Raw genomic sequence first — 13,151 nt, 5'->3', positions numbered from 1 at the left:
ACAATTTGTCAAATGAAAAAGCATCGAATGGGAGGGAAGATGACTCTCATTTCTGAAATTTCAAAGCCATTCAACCATTTACCATCAAATTCAGATACAACTTTCAGCTTTGACCACAAAATTTCCAGCAAGTGTCACACTTAGGATGGTGAGCCATTGAGGGAAGCAAGGGCAGAAATATATTCTATAAAGCTTTGACATTCTGAGGGTTAACAACAGTTAGTTTCTTAGGTTTTGGCTTTAGAAATTAGAAGAACAAGTTCACGTCATCTTAGCAGCCCAAGCAGATATACGAGTCACAAAAAAAAGAATTTCATTAAATTAATGTCACAAATGACCAACCAATGGGACCAGAGTACAACCAATTGAGGATAATCACTAGGATGCAAAGGTTCTAGATTACAAAAAGCAACTGAACACAAAACGAGAGGGACCAAAACCAAAATGGTTAAACCCTGAGCCTTAAAACCCAGTAGGAAGGAATATATCCCTGTTAGGAAAGATCCCTCAATGAAGCAAGGAGTTGTATAGAATCAAACCAGAATACCACAAAAATATCCAACATTAATATAATTCTTTAATAAGGTTCAAGCCCAAAGAACCAATAGCATGTTGTTTATCCTATGAAAGGGATTTTAAAATCCTTCCTGCAAAATGAGTTGACCAATCTGACTTTTTCCTTGAACGTTCTGTTGTTTCTAAGAATTGACATATCACATAATTACGATGGAGGGCAAGATAGTCAAAGTATCTCCAAGAGGAGCACTTTTGGCGTAACATGCTCGATTGTCAAGCAGCATCTTACCGAACTGGCGAAGATCGGAACTCCCATTCTCTGACCTAAATCCAAATCCTCTAAGCTTAGGAGCAATTAATATGCTTCATTTTGTTAACCATAAAGAACAAAGATGACTGACAGAAATCTCAATGAACCAATCTATCCTATATAAGTGCTCCAAACTGCAGAGCCAACCAAATAGAGTTACTTGCTTTCAATATTCCCATGTAATTAAATATTTTATACAGAATATCCATCTCATTTCTGTGCGATTCCAATAATATGGATAGTAATGCTACATGCACCATTACAACATCAGATTTGTCTCTCCTCAAATCACGTTATCTGGACCCTATTGTAGAAGACTGGCTATCTAGCTAACAGTTAAACACCTTAACTTTTCCAGCAACATCACTGGATTCTTCAAGATCTTGAAGCCATCTCCATCAATCACATAGTCAGCAAACACAAGTCCCAATTGAAATTTGGAAAATCGGGTAGGAACTTGAATTTGACATTTTGACATAATGTGATGCTTTTCAACCAAGTCTCATTACAATAAAACCTGCCTGAGAAATCGACCGTCTCCATTTTGGAACAAACAAGAGTTTATATTTATTATTTAATAAAATTCCAAATTTCTAAATCCCAATAAGAGGTTTCTGCACAAGGAGGCCTAGGCAATTACAGTATCAAGGTGTTTTTTGCTTGTACAATTGTACTCCATAAACTCCCATTCTTATCATACATTCTTCATGGATTCACAAACACAATTTAATGTTGGGAGAACAGAAGGAACGGCACCAAGGTCTACAAAAATGAAGACATTTTAAAGTAAAAATAATGAGAGGATCTTAAACAAAAAAGATAACTATCTTTAACTGCTGAATTCAAAAAGAAAAAATATATAAATTGATTGGTACGTATGAAATAAGAAGATAGCAAGACCTAGATTGCTGTAACTTAAGAAAATTGTGGCGCAAATCCAGTTAGAGTTGGTCAAAGAAGAAAAGCCTTGAGTAATGCAAGAATGGCATTTGATGCATACCCCAACAAGAGAAAATGTGAATGCGAATGGGATTGCTGTTAAAGAATAAGATCAGAGGTAGAATTTGATTCTTTATCTTATGTTCAGATCTGTCTACTCTTATGTTGATACTTATCACAGCGAAAATATAACTATATCAATCAAGAACTGAATCTTGATATCTTACATGTATTTGAATTCTCTAGTGAATAAAGCTGATGTTTTCTTCTTTGATTGCAGGTAGATATATCTGAATGCAGATCGTTGGTAATAGCATGTGTTGTTGAGTGTGTTTCCAAGTGATCATGGCATTTCAATTATATATGAATTGGAATAGTTGTGTCTTGTGTAGGGATGTAATCTACGTGTAATGTCCCCATTTTTAGCAAGTTCCTGCAGTTGGCTTGGTCAGTTCACCATTGCGACCCTCGTGAGCTGACAATGGGATTTGAGGGTCTCAGTTGTGGGGTTATAGGCTTTTCAGCAGCCTATGGTGTGGTTTGGCTCCATTTGAGGGATAGTAAGTCAAACTGTTGGTTCCAATGAGCTCAGTTGCATTAGAGGAGTTGGGTGATGCTCTCTGTTTTTATTTGAGCTCCTAGTTTGGGCTCCAAGAATCTTGGAGGGAGCGTCTATTTATAGTAAGTCACCCTGTCAAGTTCATTCATCGTCTTTCATCATCAGGATCACTTTAGTGTTGTCAAATTTGAATTTTGATGCTTCTTCAGTTGTTTTCGCAAGACGGATGAATTATTATTATTGTTCATCTAAATATGTTGAGGTTGTTATTTTTGTTGGTGTTATTTGTTGGTCACCTCATTATCATAGCTCGTTGGAACCAGGACAAGAAGTTTTAAATCATGGGAACAAGAAACAGTGGCCTTGCATGTCAAAATATTAAGTTATGGTGGAAAAGATCATTTTTGGAGCCAAAAGTGAGTAGAGGAAGCTTCTTAATTAGAGTTCTTTTGGGAAACTAATGCCATTTGGAGATTATAAATATGAGGACATTTGATGAGAAAAGCATCCGATTATTTGATTATCTTATTTTGCTTTGTCTCTTTGTGACATTTCTGAAGTCTGATTTTTCTGTGCCCGTGTTGAAGTATAAGGGTTTGTTCTTGAGAAGTTCATTGTAATTCACAGCTGAGGTATTGTGAATTAGTTTTCTGAGAATTGTTCTTTATCTCCATTGTTGTATACACTGTGGTTGGGAGATACTGTGGTGTTGGGAATTTGGAATTTGGCGTCTTCTTATACTGTTATTACTGTGGCTGAGAAGCGACTAGCTTGCTGAAGAATTTAATTTTAATTCTTTTTCAATTATCTCTATTGTTGGGCGAGGGTTTAGTCTACAACTTGGAGTTTGGTCATTTTGGTTATCCCAATTTGTTCGATTTGCATCAGAAGTAGTGTGTTGGATTTACAGCTTGAATGCTAAGGGTTCTTGTATTTGGCATGACTTCTATATCAGTTATGGGCAGCATTTGTAAGGGTAGACTATGAACCCCAGATTGAAATTGGACCGAGCGGCTTTCAATTTGACTTTGCAATTAAATTCTACTGCAAAGACTAGGTTCTTAATTTGTAAAATTCAGTTTATATTGCATAGTTTGAAAGTATAATAGGCTGGCTTCAAATTCTGATTTATAGCAATCAACCAACAATTCAATTCCCTTTTTATTATATTGTTGTATGGTTTGTCAATGAATGAATTTAGAGGCTAGTGTGAATCATTTCAGAATTGTTTATTTGTGTTTGGTATTTATTTATGCAAAACTTATAAGGCCAAAATTAAATAAATTTGTGATCAGTTTTATTGTACATCCTAATATTGTGTTGAAAATTCAAGACATCATATATTCAATGGTAATTGGGTTGCTTGCCAAGTGTTTGACAAAATGTCAAAACATTGAAATGTGAAAGAAACTGATGCTTGATTTAGCTTTAACTAGACAAGGTTATTACACTACGAGCCCTTTGGGCCCGTAGGGTCATGTCTCTACATGAGACAGCCCATAACCACCATTAGTTATGATTCACTATTATTAATCACACCTAGTGATAATGCATTTGAGAAGCCTGATCATAATCGGTGCCTGATATTTCATTATACTCAACCTCAGTCTGTGATGTGGAACAATGATAACATAATGACTCGCGATAATGGAGAATAGGTGAGTAACAGAATCACCTCCATGATTCACATAGACTGTGATGTTATCACAGTAGGATCCCTGTATTATAATGGAGATTGAACAAGATCAAATTATTTGTATAGTCAACTATGAGACTTTCTATATGAGTATGTGTGTGTGAATATATGTATATATATACACATTTATATGTATATATATGTGAATTTTCCTCCGAGCAACAATCAGATATTAGATATCCAACATATGCTACAAATTTAACACTCCCTCTTAGCAAGGGAGGATATGACTATCTCACAAAATGATAATCTAGGTTTTATCAATCTTAGATTAAAATGTTCATCAACACACATATCCTAGAAAGATGTTCGATATCTAATCTCCAGCACATTCCAGGACAATAACTAGGTATAGTCTACCAGATGTCAATAACATAGAATCATGATCTCCAACTCATTTGGGGACTAAGGTAGTCCATCATAATTCATTTAATTGTCATGAAATCTGGCATAGGGCAAGACAGTCGGTTCATGCGGTTTTTATCATGACAATGTATCAAGAACTCAAAAAAAATCAACACAAGTAGTATCACGACTTCCGGCTCATTCCAGGACAACAACAGAAGTCAATCATGATACTTTTGTTATCATACTATTTGCCACATCCTGGGACAACGTTTTAATGAAGTCTATGATAACAAGTCAATCTATTGCTGAGATTGTCACCTCACAATAGAGACCTAACATCTCATAAAATGAAATATCGTCACCTTTCATAAACAAATACATGTGCATAATAGTAACTCTTCAAAACAACAGAATATGTGTGTGTGTGTGAGAGAGAGAGAATTACACAAAACTTAAGAGTTTATCTCAAGAGTTGCAATTATAGTTTTGTCATACCAAGTTTCCCTCTGAAGTATTTAACTTTCAACTTTGCAAGAAGTTTGGTGAATATGTCAGCAGACTACTCTTCAGTCCTAATGTATTCTCACTTGATGACACATCTATCTACCATATCTCTGATGTATTGAACAGGTATCTCTATGTGCTTTGACTTGTTATAGAAGACTGGATATGCGAAGAATTTGTTACAACTCTGATTATCGCAATGAATAACTATAGATTTTAGAGGCTTCCCAAATAGCCCAACCAGCAACTTCCTTAACCATACTGTTCTCGTGCTCCCATGGATGCAGCTATGTATTCTGCTTTGGTCGAACTTAGAGAAACAAAAGATTGCTTCTTACTAAACCATGATATCATTGCAAATCCAAGACTGAAACAACATCCTGTAGTGCTTTTCAGACCAGTAGAACATCCAACCCAATCAGAATCTGAATAGCCATGAAGTTGTAACTCAACTTTTTCATATTTCAGCCCAAGTCCAATAGTGCCCCGTAAGTACCTCAAAATGTGTTTTGCTGCCATGAGGTGAATCTTCTTAGGTTCGTGCATAAACTGACTTAGTGCATTTGTGGCATAACAAATATCGGGACAATTGTTCACTAAGTACATTAATGATCCAATTATCTGTCTATAATATGTAGGATCAATGGACTCAGATTCGTTGCCTCAGTTTTGAGTTTATGGATATTTGTCTCCATAGGTATGGATAGTGGTTTGCAGTCCATCATGCCAAATCTATTCAATATGTCAGTGGTATATTTCCCTTGATTTAGGAAAATGTATTCTCCCTTTTGTCTTACTTCTAATCCCAAGTAGTGTAGAAGTCCTAAATCTTTCATTTTGAATTCGGCTATGAGGTCTTGCTTACATTTAATAATAAGATGGTCTTCACCTATAATCAGAAGATCATCAACATAGAGAACTAGTATTAACATATCACCCTTTAATTTCTTGAAGTATATGTTAGGATCTGCTTCATTTCCTAAGTACCCTAATTTGGTAAGGTAGCTATCTATTCTCTCATATCGTGCCCTGGAGGCTTGTTTAAGACCGTAAAGAGCTTTCTTCAATTTGCATACATGTGACTCTTTCTTGTGGATAACAAAGCCTTCTAGTTGTTCCAAGTATACTTCTTCATTGATGACTCCATTCAGGAATGTTGTTTTTACATTCATCTGATGTATCTTCCAACCTTTGGATGTAGTTGTTGCAAGTATAGTTCTAACTTCTAACAAATGTGTATTAGGCAACCAGAGCAAAAGTTTCATCATAATCGATCCCTTCCTTTTGTGAGAATCCTCTCGCCACAAATTTGGCTTTGTGTTTCTCAATATTGTCAAGTGCCTGTTTGATTTTGAATAACCATCTTGAGGAGACAACAAATTTGTCTTTGGGTCCTGGCACAATATCCCAAACATTGTTTTTACTATAGATTGATATTCCTCCAATCATGGCATCTTTCCAAGCTTGAGATTTTAGAGTTTCTTCAACATCAAAAGGTTCATACTTAATGGATTTGTATAGGTGAGTAACATAACATGAATGATTTCTTGTCCTCTTGGTTTCTCTAAGCATTTCATCAAGTACCACATTGTTTTCTTCAAACATTTTTCTTGCCCATAAAGGTCTTTTCTTGTTGAGTGGATTTGAATTATCTTCAAGATTAGATGTAGTGGGTCCATTATCTTCTATGCAACTCTCCCTCTCAATTATAGAACTCACTAGGTTCTTCTACATCTTTAGAAGTTTTGAACGCAACATCTTCGTCAAACTTAACATCTCTACTAATTTCAATTGTTCTTGATCCTGACACATATACTCGATAGGCTTTGGAAAAATCATTATAGCCAATGAATATGCTTTTCTTCCTTGATGGTTCTAGTTTTTTTATTTTCTCCTTAGGAATGTGGATATATACGAAACAACCAAAGATTCGTAAATAACTTAGATCAGGTTTGTTTTCTGAGAAAACTTCTTCAAGGGTTATGTTTTCTAAAATTGCATGAGGACATATGTTTTGATTATATACAGCAATATTAGATGCTTCAACCCAGAATGATGTATGTAGATTTTTACCATGCATCATTGCTTTAGTTGCTTCAATGATAGTTCTATTTTTTCTTTTTGCTACTCCATTCTGTTGAGGATTTTATGGTACAGTATACTCCCTCTTAATCCCAACAGATATACAGAAATCTTTGAAGTTCTCAGAGATATATTCTCCTCCATTATCAAATCTTAAAATTTTGTTCTTCTTCCCAGTTTGGTTTACAATTAAAGCTTTGAATTCTTTAAATTTGGATGAAACCTTGTTTGCTTCTTTTATTAAGGAAATATATCCAAGTTTTCATACAAAGATGATATAGTATGAATATCCTCCTAATCAAGGTACTGACATGAGTCCACATAAATCAATATGAATGAGTTCAAGAATGCTCTTAGATTTATGTTCACTAGGATGGAAAGGAGTTTTAGGGTTCTTTCCTAATGCACACCCTTTACATATTCCTTCATGTTCAGGTTTAAGGTTTGGTAAACCTTTTACAATTTTCTCTATAATGGGTAATGCTCTAAAGTTTAGATGTCCTAGTCTCCTATGCCAAATCTCATTTGTCTTCCCTATTTCATGATTTAGGGCTAGATTTGTGGAATTACAAAGTTTGTATAGACTTCCTTCTCTAACTCCAATAGAAATAGCATTTTTAATGTTTGAATTTTTTCAACCAACACAATACTTTATTTTCTTGAAAAGCAATTCGATATCCTTGCTCTACTAGACTGGATATAGAGATAAGGTTTCTTTTGATTCCGAGAACAAATAGGACATCTTTTAGGTGCAAGTTAACTTTGGTAATTAGTTGTACTAAATAGGTCCCAATTTCTTTCACAGGGTAAGCGGAGTTGTCGCCTATTGTCACTTCTTCAGTTGAATATCCTTCAAGAGTCTCAATTTTATCTCTAAATCTAGTTATATGTATAGAGGCTCCACTATCGACTATCCAAGTGTTTTTATTGGTGTTTACTCACTAGATAAGGCAAGGTGGAATAATGCTTCCTTGACTTCAACCATGTTGACAGGATTTTTCTTCCTCTCTAGACATGACATGTAAGTATGTCCAAATTTGTCACATTTATAACATTGAACTTTTGACAGATCTCTTTTCTTATAGGTTTTATTTCCTCCGTTCCTTTTGAATTTTCCCTTTTTATTGCTTGATTTTATATGCAATGCTTGAATCTCTTCCTCTTTGTTAGAGATGATACCTCTTGAGATTAATCGAGCCTTTTATTGAGTACATTCATTTTTGAGTTGACCAAATTTGAGTATAGAGGGACGACTGATGCATTGAATAAATGATTCCCATGATATTGGTAATCCTCTAAGAGTTATTAGGGATAATTCAACATCTTCAACATTGTTTCTAATGGTAGAGAGTTGATCTCTTAATTCAGAGATCTTGGAGAAGTAGGATGTGATTATATCTCCTTTCTCCATCTTGATGTTTAGGAGTTGTTGTTTTAATGTAAGCAATCTGCTTTCAGTGTTTATCTCAAATGTATCTTGAATGGTTTTGAACACTTCATAAGCAGTTGTTAGTTTTGCAATTGATGAAGAATATGATCTTTAGCACCATCAATGATTAATTTCTTAGCTTTGTTATTCCGTCTTTTCCATGATATTATTTCTGATTCATCTTTAGAAATCTCCTTGTTTCCCTCTATAAATGACTCTAATTCAAGTTCTTGAAGTATTGTTGTGATTTGAATTTTCCATGAAACAAAGTTAGAGGCGCCTTCCAGTCTATCCTAACTTTTATATTTTTTACCATGGTTGTTATAGAGAAAACAAAAATTTAGTGATATTGAATCAGCAACAGTCGGTTAATGCTTGTTCTACCAGCCAAGCTCCGATACCATGTTAAAGAATAAGATCAGAAGTAGAATTTGATTCTTTAACTTATGTTCAGATCTGTCTACTCTTATGTTGATACTTATCACAGCGAAGATATAACTAGATCAATCATGAACTGAATCTTGATATCTTACATGTATTTGAATTCTCTAGTGAATAATGTTAATGCTTTCTTCTTTGATTGCAGGTAGATATATCTGAATGCGGATCATTGGTAATAGCATGTGTTGTTGAATGTGTTTCCAAGCGATCATGGCATTTCAATTATACATGAATTGGAATGGTTGTGTCTTGTGTAGGGATGTGACCCTACATGCCCTTTGGGCCCATCGGGTCATGTCTCTACATGAGACAAACCATAACCACCATTAGCTATGATTCATGATTATTAATCACACCCGGTGATAATGCATTTGAGAAGCCCAATCATAATCAGTGCCTGATATTTCATTATACTCAACCTCAGTCTGTGATGAGGAACAATGATAACATAATGACTCACGATAATGGAGAAGTGGTGAGTGACAAAATCACCTCCATGATTCACATAAACTGTGATGTTGTCACAATAGGATCGCTGCATTATAATGGAGATTGAATCAGATCGAATTATTTGTATAGTGAACTATGAGACTTTCTATATATATATATATAGACACACACGTGTGTGTGTGTGTGTGTATACATATGTATGTATATGTATGTGAATTTCCCTCTGAGCAACAATGAGATGTTAGATATCCAACATGTTGGTGTTCTAAAACGTCATGTTAAAAAATCTCTAATGAGAGCAAAATACATCTAGGGGCAGCTACTTCCCATCTACAACATACCGTTCAGACACCAGTACTCTTCCTCTACTTCAGGCTCTGCAAAACCTAGGCGGGTGTACCTTAGATTCATTTTTATGGTACCAGTGTTAAAGCATACACTTGAATATAACAAAACAGATAATACCCTTAATCTTCTAATACTTATGCAGACAACATAGACATGAAATAGCTAGAATCATGAAATATGAACTAGATAAGCTAAGTGAGGGTAACACTTTTCAGCTCTTCAACAGAAAGGGAAAAAGATTTTGACTAAAAAGATTGATTTCAGCAAAACCATGATATGAACAACATAACACTTTGATCCTGTAGCTGATCAGTGCATTATCTATTGGGCAATCCCACATACATCTCTGGAAATCATTGAGACATTTCATGTATGGGGACTTCGTGATCTATCCATTCACCTTGTGAATCAGACATCTACATAATTTCTGACTCTCATACTCAACCTATCCCTTCATGAAATCTGCAACCCTGTGATGATAGACTAAGCATTCACATGACTCCTTGAATCACAAGCAAACAATATCAACACATACAACCTAGAACAGATTGCAACTAAGTTTTATACTCTTTGTTCACAAAACACAAAAGATCACAAACAGCATGAACAAGAGACAAGATTCAGACTGAAAATTATCTTGCTGCTGCACTTTTATTCATTTCTCTGAAAAAAATACAATATGATGCATGAAAACAACTTCTAAAAACTGCTAATAGACTAGAACTATCTGTAACTCCTTAACGTATTGTTCATTACATGAGAGAAATGCTGAAGAAAATGGTAGAATCACAGTCATGACAGAAATTTCAACCTATTTGGAACCATCCTTGTGGTATCACGACAAATGCTACAAATTCAACAGTTGCAAGCAAAGTAGATTATGTGAGCATCACCTAGATGCCACAAGTGCTATATGTTCCATTAATTCTCATGAGAGATGGATTCTTGTGAACCATTACTCAGAAAACACGGGTCAATGCGTTTGACTCATAAAACTACATTGAACCTGATAGCATCATTGACAAGAATTCGTATTGCCTTGATTACAAAGAATTCTGCTATTTGTCAAATTTTCAAATGGAATCTATTTCCACATTCTGGGAGAGGAAATTTCAAATTTCTGCACTTCGTAGAATGTGACCAAGAGGTTACAAATAAAAATTAAACTTATAAACAAATAAAGCATAAAACAAAATGCAAACCTGTAGCAGGAATGCCACTTCAGATTCTGAAGTAGAAGAAACACTGAAAAACTTGGAAAAAGGAGAAAGCATAATAAAGTTGTGAAGAATAGAATAGTAAATAAATTCAAAGCTCGGAAATTTAAGCTAAAATGGCACGACATGGATTGCCTCAATTGAAGAAAATTTTGAGGGAAAAAATATAATTACCCCCACAAGAGGAAATGCGAGTGCAATTAACGCATTCTGAGCTGACTTCGCTGCCGCCTTTGGTTGAACGTAATGGCAAAGAGCCGCCAAAAGCAACAAGACCATGGAAGAAGAGCAAAGCCTGAAATTTTCCCGCAATAAATCAGCTAAACTGGCCCATCCTGTAACCTTGGCCAAGTTCAGTAGAGCCTTCTGAGCCGCATTCAGCTGTCCGTCCTCCAGCCCGTGTTCAAGGTTTTTGTGCACATGCCCATGTTGGTGATGATGCCCATGGTGGTGATGCTCTGAATGGTCGTGCCCGTGCTGGCGGTGGTGACCATCATGCTGGTGCTCTGAATGGTCGGGCCCGTGGGCATCGTTGTTTGGGCATGGTACGTTTAGTTTTTGACACGCAGTGATTTGAAGGCCGGATTGACGAGAATAGAAAGATAATCTCTGTTGTTTTCTTGGAAGGAGGAGATGTAATGGCCTACATAATTGACGGCTTGCTCTGAGATTTAACAGGGGGAGATTGGTGCTTCTGGATGAAATTGCGATGGCTTCCATGACTCTGCTTCACATAATAGCAGAAAATTACCAATTAATTGCTCTTGTGTGTTATGTTTCTGCTTCGTTCAATCCATTATTTGATGTTGTTTGTTTGGGCTAACAGTCTGTGTCGTCATTCTGTGGAGAATTGAGGGTAATGCAACTGAAAAAGTTGGAAACGTATTTTGTCGCTTCCCAATATGCTTATCGTCGTCGATTCCGTCTACTTTGGGGGGCTCTGAGGGGCGGCGGTCGTGGTTTGCACAGTAAGGGAGTGTAGAATATGGTAGCGGACCCGAATTGGGGTCGGTCAGGTGGGTCTAAATCAACATCCACAAGATTTGTCACATAGGAAACTAGGTAATTGTTAATTAAAATATTCAATTTTATATTGGGGAGGCGACTTCTTACGTGTCAAAGTTTGATTGGTCCAAGATGTCCAAGATTTAGGTGTTTTGATGGTTGCAACTTCACTACAACAAGTGGCATGTTACATTGACAATATAGTACCTTTGTTTTGTGGCTTCTAAACAATTTGCATTTCTATATGTTTGACAAATGAAAGAAAGAAAGAAAAGAAATCTTGAGATACTAATGATAGACTACGAAAATGAGCGCCTCACACACTAATTTTTACATTTTGGCCCTTTTCTTGTACAATTTGATAATGAGTGCCCCAATTTCTCAAACATCGTCTTTTTGAATAAATCATTCCAAGAATTAGTTGTAAAGATATTAACATAGTTGGTTCTTATTGTCTTTGAAAACATCACTCTTGTGAGGCCTCGCTATGATCCATAATAGCACATATGATACATTTTATTTTAACACATTATGACTTGATATGTTAAAACATAATTTGATGGACTGAACAATATCTATGTAATTAATGTAGTGTGATGTTTTACTTTAAAAATGCTTAATCATCTTATTTGATGTTTTATGTGTAGGTGATAGGTCAATACTGGGGCAAATAATTAGAAAGATTTAATATAAATTAAGATGATTTTTAGGTTGGTATATTTGTGTCAATCTGGGGGCATAAGCTTGTAAAAGGTATTCGAGCAATATACCATCAAGGCTTGCAAGTTGTGAGCTGAGTGATTATGAATGCATCTAGAACACACAATAATAAAGTTGCAACAAACTAAAACAATTCTAGTGACAGGAACTATCATTTTTTGGCAATCACAATTTCAATAGATCTAATAATCTAGAAAACGAAAAACTCTCAAATACAAACCAAAAGAATCTACAGACTATAAATGTGCATAAGATATGAATGGTTAATCTGATAAAATAATTCCTCAATGCACAATACTTTCTCTTCTAATGTTGTGATGAAAATTCTACAGGAACTACAAAATAGAAATGTGACAGGCACTATAGTACAGAAATGCGACAGGAACTACAGTACAAAAATTAAGACATATTATAGTAGAAATCAAATTTGAAAGCCATATCAACTAGACCTGTAACATAGAAATAAAAATAGATTATTAACACTCATCAAATATAAAAATGTAATATTAACTAACAAAAATTGTCAAACTATCAAATATAACAATATAAAACACAATAAACAAATGGTAAAATGCACAAGAATAAAT

The 13,151-nt window shown here is 35.2% G+C and overlaps 1 protein-coding gene across 1 annotated transcript in view; it reads right to left on the bottom strand.

Annotated features, from left to right (window-relative positions):
• Nucleotides 1-11,836, bottom strand: part of HMA1 (heavy metal atpase 1) — a 234,860-nt gene extending 223,024 nt beyond the window's left edge. The window contains exon 1 of the mRNA XM_089820565.1: nt 11,014-11,836. Within this exon, the coding sequence (XP_089676691.1) occupies nt 11,014-11,559 (546 nt within the window). The 5' untranslated portion in view covers nt 11,560-11,836. The remainder of the gene's footprint in view (nt 1-11,013) is intronic.
• Between the last annotated feature and the right edge of the window lie 1,315 nt (nt 11,837-13,151).

The sequence above is a fragment of the Cupressus sempervirens genome, chromosome 3, assembly GCF_028749045.1.
Source record: "Cupressus sempervirens isolate cs-2001-9-10 chromosome 3, ASM2874904v1, whole genome shotgun sequence".
In the NCBI taxonomy this organism is placed as follows: domain Eukaryota; kingdom Viridiplantae; phylum Streptophyta; class Pinopsida; order Cupressales; family Cupressaceae; genus Cupressus; species Cupressus sempervirens.
Note: the sequence above shows the minus strand (reverse complement) of the source record. Positions and strands in the feature narration are given on the sequence as shown.